Source organism: Cricetulus griseus, chromosome X (assembly GCF_003668045.3).
Source record: "Cricetulus griseus strain 17A/GY chromosome X, alternate assembly CriGri-PICRH-1.0, whole genome shotgun sequence".
NCBI lineage: Eukaryota > Metazoa > Chordata > Mammalia > Rodentia > Cricetidae > Cricetulus > Cricetulus griseus.
In genome coordinates this window covers 90,709,676-90,722,287 of record NC_048604.1, presented here as the reverse complement: position 1 = coordinate 90,722,287, position 12,612 = coordinate 90,709,676, and the positions used below count along the sequence as shown (strand labels likewise).

Sequence of the window (12,612 nt, the reverse complement as noted above, 5' to 3'; positions counted from 1 at the left end):
GGCCAGGAATAGAGCTGGATACCTAGTGGCCTCCTCTTGTTTTTGCATGCAAAGAGACAAACATACTTGCAAACATACATGCGCACACACCTCCACCAATATGCACACACAAATATGAAGAACCCATTGCAAAAAGAAAAGCTAATCATTTCCATTGCTAACATTAACTGAAAGACAAAATGGCCCTGAGTTCACACCCCAGTAACACAAAAAGGGGTAACTGAATACAGACACCTGAGTCAACCTATTTGCAAAGTCAGTCTCACAGCCATAAGTTTTGTATGCAGCCTTAAAAGATGGGAAATATATTCAAAGGCAATTCAAAAAACTATGAAAATAAACTGTTTCAACTCAGCAAATAGCTGAGTTGGTTGAGTGCTGGGTTCAGTTTCCAGTATACATAAAATCAAGGGTGGTGGCACATGCCTGCAATTGCAACATGAAAAAGGTAGAGGTATGTGTCTGTATGTGGATATGTGGACATGCATGTTGGTGTGTGTGGGTGCCTGTGGGGTCCGGCAGAGGGCAAGGACTCTTCTGAGCTGGAGGTACAGGTGATTGTGAGCAGTCTGACATGGGTTCTGGGATTTGAACTCAGATCCCCTGGGAGAACAGCAAGTGCTCTTAACCACACAGCCATCTCTCTAGTCCCTGAACTGTGTATCTTCAAATTTAAAAAAGGACTTATAGAACAATGATATGAAAAGGGATGGCTGTTTAACAGCTGTATCCATATATTAGTGTTTTGAACTGACTCACCTAGACCAACTTCTAATCTCATAAGCTCCATTAATGATAAAGGAGTGCACCTTTTTTATTTTCTGCATCATAGTAACACTCCATCTTTCTGTTTCAGACATACAAATAACTCACCACTGTGTTACAACTGCTCACACCATTCAATATGGTACTGTGCTATAGGTTTCCAGTCCAGGAACTGTAAGTTATAACATGTGGTCTAGGCTGTGTCATCTGTGTTTGTGTACGCACACTCGGTGGTGTTGTATAATGACAAAATCTCTTAACAGCACTGTGCTCTTCCTTATCTCTGATAAGCCCCCAGGAGCACCAAAACAAAATCCCTAGGCTTTTAGAGGAAACTGTCATGGGTCCTTTAGGATACTCAGGCCAAAGGACCCTAAGATTGAACATTTCTAAGGAAATAGTACAGAGAATTTCAGCCTCTCCGTGGCTTGCCTAGGGAGCTACAGAGTCACCTGAAGTTATGAAAAGAAACAGCTTGGCTGCATCTTAGGTTCTAAATATGGAGAAAATGGCAAAAATTGTCAGTATATTATCAGATAGTTCAAGCCTTGGGGGGTTGTTAGCTCAGTGGAAGAGGACTTGCTTAACGTGAGTGATGGCCTGGGCTACACCTCAGCTGCAATTGCACAGGCATAGTTATTCATATGCCCAGAACTCTGAGAAAATACCTCAACATGGAGACTAAATCAAGTGACATGACTCATATGTGTCTGGGAAGAAGCTACACAAGTGAACACCAAATAACCTCATCAGTTCAGACAGCCTATACTCACGTAGGGATTACTTCTCTACTAGACATTGACAGAAGGTTCAATAGGACTAACAAGAAAGGAACACAAAGGTATAGAGTGCAAGGAAGGACTTCTGAACTGCTAGAAGAGCTCAGGAAAGGTGTTGTGGGGGTTAGAAGGATAGCTCAATAATTACAACCACTTCTTTAAAAAAATTTTTAGATTTTCTTTTTATGTATATGGGTGTTCTGCCTGCAGGTATGTCTGTGAATTACATGTGACAGAAGAGGCCAAATGAGGAGGTCAGATCTCCTGCAACAGGAGTTCTTGAACCTGGTTCCTCTGGAAGAGCAGCCACTACCCTTAGTCACTGAGCCAGCTCTCTAGTCCAGTGAAGAGTACTTCTTGCTCTTGCAGAGGACCTGGATTTGGCGACCAGCACTCACATGGTGGTTCATAACCATCTTTAACTCCAGTTCCAGGGGATTCCCTCATGACCTCCACTGGCAGCAGACATGCTTATGCAACACATGCATGCATACAAGCAAAACACTCATACACATGAAAATAAAGTTTTGCAACACTTTTTAAAGGTCTTATGGAAGAAGGCACAAGGGCAAGGCAGCAAAACCTGTAGAAGTCTAAGGAATCATGCCCTTCTTTTAATGGCTTTGAACCTGTCTTCAAATAGTTTGACAAATGTTAGGTGCTGGTGGATGGTGAGATAACCCACTTGGTTCACCTGATAGCAAGATTCCTAGGAAGAATAAAGGCAGATCAGAGACCCCTATCGAATTAGTGGGACACATGTCAAGGTCAATCTCACCAACAGCAGGATGATTTCTGAACCTAGAGCAAGCGTCATCTCTTGGAAACCAGGCAAGAGAAAAAAAATCCCTGCATGTTGTGGGTTAGGGACAGCCAGATATGCCCTACAGTCTAAAGACCTTAGTCCTTAACTATGCCAGTTGGAAAGTGGTCCAAGAAAGCACTTTCACTGCAAGCACCTTTCTACTTCTCAAAGCCATGTTCTAAACTGGCCATGATAATGTACATCTGTAAGTCCCAATAGATTTTAGAAAAGTTGAAAGCTGAAGCGCTGTCAGGGGTATGAGGCCGGCTAGTTCTTCTTCTCCCAAACCAATGAATAAATATACAGATGTGAACCGGAAGTGGTGGCACATGATCTTTAACCCCAGCATTAGAAAGCTGTAGGCACTCTTTGAGTGTGAGGCCAGTCGGGTTGATATACACATCGAATTTTAGGGCAACCAAGATTACATAGTGAAACCTTGTCTCAAAAATAAACAAGGGGCTGGAGAGTTGGTTACGTGGTTAAGAGCATTTGTTGCAAAAAGAACCTGGGTTTGATTCCCAGCACCCACATGGAGGCTCACCACTTCCTCAGGCACCAGGCATGCATGTGGTGCACAGACGTTCATGCAAGGAAGACACTCTACATATAAAGTAATAAAAATAAATCTAAAAAATAAAAACAGATGAATCAACTTGTGAGAGCCAAACGGTACTCTACAATCTTTGCACATGTGATAACCTACTTAAGTCAGATTCCAAGTGTGTCAAGTGTGTAACCTCCAAAATGTTTTTCAAAGAGAAAAGGGCTGGCAAGGCAAGGCAAAGTGGAACTGAAAATACTGACTGGCTTGTTTTCGGAAAGGAGGCTACCCCAAGGTTCCAGCCACACCCCTGGTGAGCAAAGGGATAGGAATTTCAAGGGAACACCCTGAGTCTTCCCTTTTAAGAGTGCCAGCTGTCACTAAAGCAGGGCGGCACTCTTCCAGACTAGGCTGTCTGGTGGGCCCAGCTCAGGGCTGCGGGTGCTTTTTCCTGTAAAGCCAAACACCGCTTCTGTCCCGCCCAAGGCTTCTTCCGCCCCGCTCTGCGCGGCAAAGGCGTGGGCATCCCAGGACAGCGCCCCTCTTAAGCCCTTCCACACACTGCCACCTACCGCATCGCTGCCCGCTTCATGGCAATCCACTGCCTAGCCACGGGTGGACAACCGAGTCACTCGCACTCTTGGGCAGAGGCAAACAGGTGACAGAAGAGCGTTGAGTGTGAGCCTGATTCCAAACACCAAGAACTGCACAGGACCGAATCTTGCTTGCTTCGCCACCTTGGAGAGTACGCCACAAGAGCACCCGGGAGGGGTGGGGCCTCACTGTCGGAAGGGCGGGGCTATGCTGCCCGGAGGCGGGACTACCGCGTAGAGAACGAAGGTCCTGATTGGCGGGTAGCTGGAGACGCAGTTAATGGAACTTCCCATTCAATCAGCTAGGTGGGGTCCTAGACTAACAGACTGGACTCTTCCCTCCTTTGTTAAGGAAATGAACCACTCCGCACAACTCGTCAGAGCGGAGTGATGTACTGGCTGGGTGAACCTCTGCTGGAGTTGAATGATTTAGTCCTTGACTCTTGCAGGTTTATTGCCAGTCCGTGGTTCTTGCCCTTGGCATCATCTGAGCAGCTTTCCAAAATATGGGTACCATGCTTGTTCTGCGAGCAATAGGTAGACTGAGGCCAGAAAATAGCCTCCAATTAGAAGGCAGCCTGGGCTAAAGTGAGTTCTAAGCCATAAGAAATATTGTTCCTGTTTTTATTTGAAGTTTTGGTTTTAAAAAATGCTTAGGGAGAAAAACTAAGTTGAAGAGAATTTTTGAAGGGTGGCCCGTGCCTGTTATCCAGGCAACCAAGGAGAGTGAAGCTGGAAGATCACAAATTCACAATCTGCCTGGCGACAGAGAAAGTTCCAGTCCAGTACCAAATGAGGAGGAAAAAAAGACAGAATAGATGAAATCTTCAGGAATTAGGCATGATGGCACATTCCTAGAGGAATCGATTGTGAGAAGGTCTTAACAGGAATTCCCTCACCCAGGCCAATGGCCAGGTCCTGAGTCACAATCTACTAATATAGATGTTCGAATTAGTGACCATTGGTGAGAGTAGGAAACATTTTTTAGGAAAAAAAAAAAAAGGCCTGAGCAATGAACCCCATAGACTCCACTACAAATGATATTTAAAGTGGGCAAAGTTTCAATACTTGGCTCACTTATCTTAGTTCTAAAGTCAGGGAAGCCATGTTAAAACCAGCCAACCTAGCATTCATATGTGTCTCTATCTCAATTTTTAACCAGGCTGGAAAGACAACTCAGCAGTCGTGAACACTTGCTGCTCTTGCAGGGGACCAAGGTTCCATGCCCAGCACATACATGCAGTGCAAAACTATCCCAGGGGATCTGGTGGCCTCTTCTGGCTTCTGCACATACCAAGTCACACACATAGTACACATAAATACCTACGTACATACAAGCAAAGGCTCATACACATAAAAACATTTTTTTTAAATTCTTTTGATGTCTTAGCAACCCTGGTGTCTCATTGTTGTTCTTATTGCTATTGTAAGGCATTTATGCATCACAGTTTGAAAATCAGGGATGGGAGGCAAAGTAGTCACAAAGCCAGACAGGAAACATGTAACAACTGTGTAATGGTGAAAATCCCTGTCCTTACACAACCCATCTGCCAACTCACCATTTTTCTTACTTGTGTTCCACAGGTAATGAAAATTTCAAAACACCTAATGATAGATTGACAGGTACATTATCAATGTCTTTACTACAAGTAGAACAATGCATAACAAAATCTGATTATATGTTATAGTTTAGTCATGTCTTATGATCAAAAAATTTTAATAGTCATATTTCCTTGAGATGCTGAACCATATAGATTTTGGGTATCTGGTTTAAATAAATAATTTTCCTTAGAGACTATGGCATCCACTTTCAAACTAATTTATGTTATAATTTCATAGGCTAGAGAAACTGTGTTTTTAAAATTAGCTTACTTCCCATATTATATAGCTAATCCAAAATTATCTACATGAACCAGATGTGATGGCACATGTCTGAAATATCAGCTACTTGGAGACTTGAAGTGAGAGAATTACAAGTTCTGAAGCTAGTCTGGGATTTGTAATGAGTTCAAAGTCAGCCAACACAAAATAGTGAGACTCTGTCTCAAAATAAATTAAAGGGAGGCCATGTTGCTGAGATGTTAGCTCAGTGGTAGTATTTGCCTAGCATGTGTAAGGTCTTGTATTTGAGCCCTATTGCCAAAGGGTTTGGAAAGGGTACAGAATAGATTAGGAGACCATCCTAGTTAATTTTCTATTATTCCTGTTAAGGAATTATTATTCTATTATTTCTATTAGTCCTGTGAATGAACCATCTTAGAAGTAGGTTTGAATGTCCATCTGAAACACATTATCTTTCTCAAACTTTTATTTATTTACAGGAAGAGATTTTAAGTTTTTCATCATGTGTGTGTATCTAGAGGTGTGTGTGTGTGTGTGTGTGTGTGTGTGTGTGTGTGTGTGTGTGTGTGACAACAGGTGCCTGTGAAGTCCAGAATTGGAGTTACAGGTGTTTGTGAACCATTGTCAGCCAACAGATGTGAATGTTGGGAACTGAACTTAGTTCCTTTGTAAGAATAGTGCCTGCCTATCTTAGTCACTATTCTATTGTTGTGAAGAGATATCATGACCAAGGCAACATCATGACCCTGGGAGGTGCACAAAAGCATATTCCAAGGACAATCCTATGCTTTGGAAGACTGAGGTCACAGGACTCTTGTCATGTTTTCTTACAAGCAATCAGAATTCTTCTCACACAGCTTCATTCATACACTGTATTCTAACGATCATTGTGTCAGGGTACATGGTGGCAGGCAGACAAACATGGTTCTGGAGAAGTGACTAAGAATTCTACATCCTGATCCATAGGCAAATACACACACACACACACACACACACACACACACACACAGAGAGAGAGAGAGAGAGAGAGAGAGAGAGAGAGAGAGAGAGAGAGAGAGAGACTAGGTCTGGCATGGCTTTTGAAGCTTCAAACCCCATCCCAATGACACATTTACTCACACAATCATACCTCCTAATCCTTCAAATATTGCCACTCACTAGTGACTAAGCATTCAAATATATGAGCCTACGAGGGCCATTATTATTCAAAATACCACAATTCCATTAACTTCTAATCCATTTTCTAGCCCTCTCATTGTTTTTGCTTATATATTTTTATTTGAATTTAAATATCATTAATTACATCATTTCTTCCTTCATTTTCCTCCCTCTAATCCCTCTACACATCTTCTTCCTCCCTCTCAAATTCAGAGCCTCTTTATTTTTATTATTATCATTACACACAAATATATGCATATTTTTTACACATACATATATATATGCATACACAAATATATAAATATAGCATGTTGAGTTTATTTAGTGTTGCTTGTATGTGGATGATTTTATGGCTGACCAATTAAAAGGCTCATTCATGGGAAAGACTAATTCACCCTTTCTCAGCATCCCTTAATTGCCTGCAGTCCTTTGTCTAGTGATGGGGCCCCTTGATATTTTCCCCTCCCACATTAGCATGTCAATTAGTGTTCTCATTGTTTAGGCAGTCATATTGTTGTAGTATGTGGGTACACCTTCCCCATCATTATTAGCAGATGCAATCTCACATCAGACTTTGTGGCCTGATGGTTCCTACATTCTTCCCTTTCATTCTTCCTCAGTGTTCCTGAGCCTTATGTGCAGGAGTTGTGTTATCCACTGGGGATGGGCATTCCAGAATAAGTTTTCTGTATATTTTAACCAGTTGTGGTTTTCTGTTATTGTTTCTATCTGATGCAAAGAGAAGCTTCTTTGATGAGGAGTGAGAGCTACATTTATCAGGCAAAGATGCCCTGTGAACAAACACATTCATTAAATAGCAGCCAAATTAACTGGATTCTTTCCCATTTGCTACCAGAGATCATGATTTATAAAACAAAACTGAAAGCTGTAGCTCAATGGTTGAGCATTTGCTAAACATGTGAAAGGTCTGCAGTGGTTTGAAAGAAATTGGCCTTCATAAGCATCTATGTTTAAATACTTGGTACCCAATTGACAGAACTCTTTGGGAAGGATTAAGGGGTGTGGTTTTTTGTTTGGAGGAGGTTGTCACTGGGAACAGGTTTTGAGGTTTTAAGGACTCATGTCTTTCCTAATGTGCTCTCTTCTTTGTTTGCTATATGAGAAGTGAGCTCTCAGTTGTTCCTGCCACCATACCTTTACTCTGACATCATGGACTCTAACCCTCTGAAACAATAAGCCTAATCAAGCTCTTTATTTATAAGTTGTCATGGTCATGATGATAAAAACCCACATGATTTTTATTGGTCACAGCAATAAAAACCCAAACTTACACAAAGTCCTATGTTCAATCTCCATAACTCCAAAATGAAATTTAAAAAGCAAAAGTGTAGGTGCAGTTTCCCTGGATAAAAACTGTTTCTCTAGGGACTAAAGAGTTAGCTGAGAAGTTAAGAGCTCTGGCAGCTCTTCCAGAGGATTCAAGTTCAACTTCCAGTACCCACACGGCAGCTCAGAACTGTCTGTAACTCTAGCTCTAGTGGATCCATTGCCCTTACCTCCTCAGGTACAAGGCACTGCAATCAAAACACTTATACACATAAAAGAAAATTGATTTTAACAAAAACCAATGATTTCTCTGAAGAACTTTGATGAATAGAGTAGGTCACAAGTTACCCATAACTATCCTGTATCCATTAAGCCTGGCAAAAAATAAGTCATGTGGTCAACTGACTATTACCAGTACTCAAGCCAGTGTTCTAACACAGAGAAATCACATTTAAAATTTCATAGACAATGCCTGGAGCTGTGAATGTCCTTAAACTCTAATAGCAAACATAACATGCATAACTGCACTACTAGATATGGTAGTTGTACTGTGCTTGAGGACCAGTATCCAGCACAACATTCAAACTGATAGTTCAGAGAAAGAATGAAAAGTAGTTAATCTGATAATAATCCTAGATTAAACATTATTTTATAAACAGTTTCACCCATGATCAAGAGATCATGGCTGGTCCATTTAAATATATTTTTTTGAGATTTCATACTGTCCTAAGTGATTATCTAATCCATATTGTCAATCATTATTGGACTGGAGATGGAGGTGAGCAGACATAGGGTCAAAAAACGAATGAGTTCAGCTTGACTCAGCTCAGCAATCATGCATGCATTGAATTTCAGAGCCGTAAAGAAAACCTTTACATCCCAATCTTCTGATTCATATTTATTTTAAATTCATATTTAAATTCATATTTAAATTAATATTTAAATTCATATTTATTTTAAATCCACACTGTCCATGTTCCTGGTGGTTTCCGATCTCACCACTTACTTCCTTTCTTATTAATTACCCATTAATATCAATATCAATATATATTATAACAATTTTTACAAGGAAATGGATTAGAGAAGTTAGAAGCCTTGCCTAAAGCAATACTGGCAGAACCAGTACTTTGGTCCAAGGATCCTAAGATGAAAACAAGATATTTTCAGTCACCAATCCTGTCTCTCATGGTCAAAACAGAAAATTTGGGTGAGAAAACAGGACACACTTTCCAATTAATCAAGTTGTGATGTCTTTAAAAATAAAAGAAGTAGTGCAAAAACAGAAAAATACTTATCAAACCATTTTCATGAATTAGTTTAGCAAATTTTATTAGCAAATTGGGGCAAAGACAAATGGTAAAAATTCCATCTTGACTTTCCCTCTGGCTAAATTTTATGGAATGAATCTAAAACCTATATGATAATATAGGGGAGAAATATTTCCTGGGAATCCATCTAGGAAGGGAAAATGCTGGAATTGGCCAGGGACTCTAAAACACAGTTTCCATTAAATCTGTCCCATAAATCTACACTGCCATTCTGTGACCTTTCTTCCAGAATTTCTTCATTTTTATGGCAGCTATTTAGGGAATCCACCCACATAATGGTTGTGTGTGTCTAGAAATGTGCACGTGAGTGCAGGTGCCCATAGAGGCCGGATGAGAGAATCAGATCTCCAGGAACTGGACTTATGGATAGTTGTAGACCTCTTGGTATGGGTGCTGGAAAAACAACTCAGATCCTCTGGCAAAGCAGTCAGAACTCTAAACCACTGAGTCATCTCTCTGGGGTACACTCTTGTCACTAAAAGCAATGCTGAGCTAATAGCTTCTTTCTGGAAGCTACCCTTGAAACAATACAGAGCAAATCTAGTGCCATTCTTGTATACAGACCTTCATGTGCTTTACATTCTTGCCACATTACTACTTCTTTTCCACCATTTCCACTTAACTGCTTATTTCAGTTACACTGTAGTTTCAAGCCCTACAACAGGTTAGTATCGACAAGGGATGTTCTAGAAACTTACTCCATACACACAGAAATGCAAGATGCTATTACATGTGCCTGTGGAGGATGTACCCACCACTGTAATAACAATAACACTGCCTCTCATAGTTCAAGTGCTAGACAAATATTTCCAGAAATACATTACAGAGACAGATCCTCCCAAGCAAATCTTTTCCAGACTTACCTTAATTTCCTATTTCATATGTCACATAGGAGGTTCATCACTGATTTTGCCTGGGATGATTTTGCCCTCATCATTCTTTCCCTTTGTTACTAAGTAGGAAAACCACTAGTGCCAAGCATTGCTGGGACTAGGGTTAGGTGAGTGAGGCATTTGCCTTGATTGCAAATTTTGATTTTCAAAAATATTACTTAGAAATATTTCTATCTTTACCTAAGGTTTTCTCTTGCTGTGATGAAACACCATTACCAGAAGGAACTTGGGGAGGAAGAGTTTTATTTGGCTTATATCATTGTTCATCATCAAAAGCAGTCAGAGCAGGAACTCAAACAGGGCAGGAACCTGGCGGCAGGCTTTTGATACAAAGGTCATGGAAGGTTGCTGCTTACTGGCTTGCTCCCCTTGGCTTGTCCAGCCTACTTTCTTATAGAACCCATGAGCAAAAGGGCAGAGATAGTACCACCCCCCATGGTCAGGCCCTCCCCCATCAATCACAAATTAAGAAACTGCCTTATACCCTGATCTTATGGAAGCTTCTTCTCAGTTGAGGTTCCCTCCTTTCAGATAAAATTCATTTATGTGTCAGGTTGACATAAGACTAGCCAACACAATCTTCATTATCTTTTTTTTTTGAGTGTTCTCTTAAATTTTGCAACCAAAGTGAAAGACACAAATTCCTCACCCTAATCTTAGCTACATTTCACATGTTAAAATGATAGCTTAGGCCAAGAGCTTGTATTATCCAAGAGGCCACACTCGTTTCCCTGATGGATTATAATTATATTTCCCAGCTGGCCTTGAACTGGAAATCCTCCTGACTCAGCTTCCAGAGTATCTAGGGTTACAGTTATATCACACTATGCTCTTATTTACAATTCATTTCAAATGATAGCTTCTAATTCAAAGACTTATCTGACCATCCACCCCACCCCAGAAAATCCTACCCTCACATACAAAGATTTTGTTGAATTTCATCAAGGTAGAGACTGTCACCTTGAATCAGAGACATGAACTCTAGCGACCAATTTCTGCCTTGTTCTAGAACATACATAGCTAATCACCAGATAGAAATAGATGTAGAAACAAGGATGCCAAACATTACAGATGGGGGAAACATAGCTGGAATCTTCCATTTCTGACTAGTCCCAGGACACTACAGTCAAAAGCCTTTTAAACTAAAAACAATGGATTTTTCATTCTAAAGTGGTGGAACTTGAGGGTTTTTTTGTTTTTTGTTTGTTTTTATAAAGATTTTATTTATTTATTATGTATACAACATTCTGCTTCCATGTATATCTGCACACCAGAAGACGGCACCATATCTCATAATGGATGGTTGTGAGCCACCATGTGGCAGCTGGGAATTGAACTCAGGACCTCTGGAAGAGCAGTCGGTGCTCTTAACCTCTGAGCCATCTCTCCAGCCCCGTGGTGGAACTTGTAATAGGTGGCTTTAGAAAACTCATTAAAAATGCCACCATAAGCAATTCTTAAGTTTAAAATTGGTCTGCGATATAGCTTGGCTGGTATAATGTCTGCCTAGTATCAGCTCCCCAGAGGAGCTGCAACTCTAGTGCTCAGGAAGTGGGAGCAGGAGGATAAGAAATTCAAGGTCATCCATCATCAGCTACATATTAGACTTGTGGTCCTAGGCCAGCCTAGGAGACATATGAGTCTGTTGCCAAAAAAGTTTATTCTTAAATGGGCTCCTAATGGGTTTTCTATATTTCAGCTAGTAATATCTAACATATTCAGATAAAAAATAGTATAAGACCTTGCATCCATAAGTAGAATGACAGATGGATTCAGTGATTCATCTGCTGTCTTGTTTTGCAGATAGAAAGACACGCAGACTGAGAAATTCCCTGCATGTCTAACATTGAACATTGCAGGGAGTGGAGGGAGTTGTTGAGAGGAAATAAGAATTTCACATTCTCTTATATTTTTGGTTATGAGCCTAGCCTTTAATGGCTGAGCCATCTCTCCAGCCAGAATTTTACATTCTCTACTAAGCAGAGCATAAGAACCTATTGAGGGCTAGGGAGGTAGTTCAGAATCCTTGCTTTTTTTTGTTTCTAAAAGTCAGATGTGGTAGTACTTGATGTAATCACTGTGCTGGGATTGTAGAAGCAGGCAGAGTCCTAGGACTCAGTGGTCAGCCAGCCTACTGTACTTGGCAAGCTCCAGGCCAGTGAGAAACCATGTCTCAAAATAACAAGGTGGACAGTGCCTACAGAATTACTGAAGGTTGACTTCTGAACTCCACAGTAATGCAAGCACTCAAAGGGAAGTATTGAACCATGATAGATTCAACAAAGTCAAAGGCCATGATTGTGTGACAAAAACTTTGTTTTCTAAGGGTACTAATTTTTAATTTCTAGTAAGCATTTCAAATCTGTCCATCACTCTTCAGATCCACCACCTGTTCTCATCTGGAGTCTTCTTATTAGAGTCACCTAATTGATCTACTCTTCACCTCTCCTGCCTTCCTCCAACATGGTGATTTGAAAGCAAAATATAATCATATGAGTTTTCTACTTTAAAGGCTGCCAACTGATCTTTGAATAAAAACCAGATTGCTCTCCATGGGCCACTGAGACTTGCTAATCCCCTCACTCCCAACCACCAACCTGTGCCATTGCTGTCTTCTC

At 40.8% G+C, this 12,612-nt stretch overlaps 1 protein-coding gene across 3 annotated transcripts in view; it reads right to left on the bottom strand.

Annotated features, from left to right (window-relative positions):
• Positions 1–3,685, bottom strand: part of Acot9 (acyl-CoA thioesterase 9) — a 39,377-nt gene extending 35,692 nt beyond the window's left edge. For 2 of the 3 annotated variants that reach the window (XM_027432641.2, XM_027432640.2), the window contains exon 1: positions 3,466–3,685. In XM_027432641.2, the coding sequence (XP_027288442.1) occupies positions 3,466–3,485 (20 nt within the window). In that variant the 5' untranslated portion in view covers positions 3,486–3,685. The remainder of the gene's footprint in view (positions 1–3,465) is intronic. The other variant, XM_027432639.1, reaches the window with a different exon arrangement.
• Between the last annotated feature and the right edge of the window lie 8,927 nt (positions 3,686–12,612).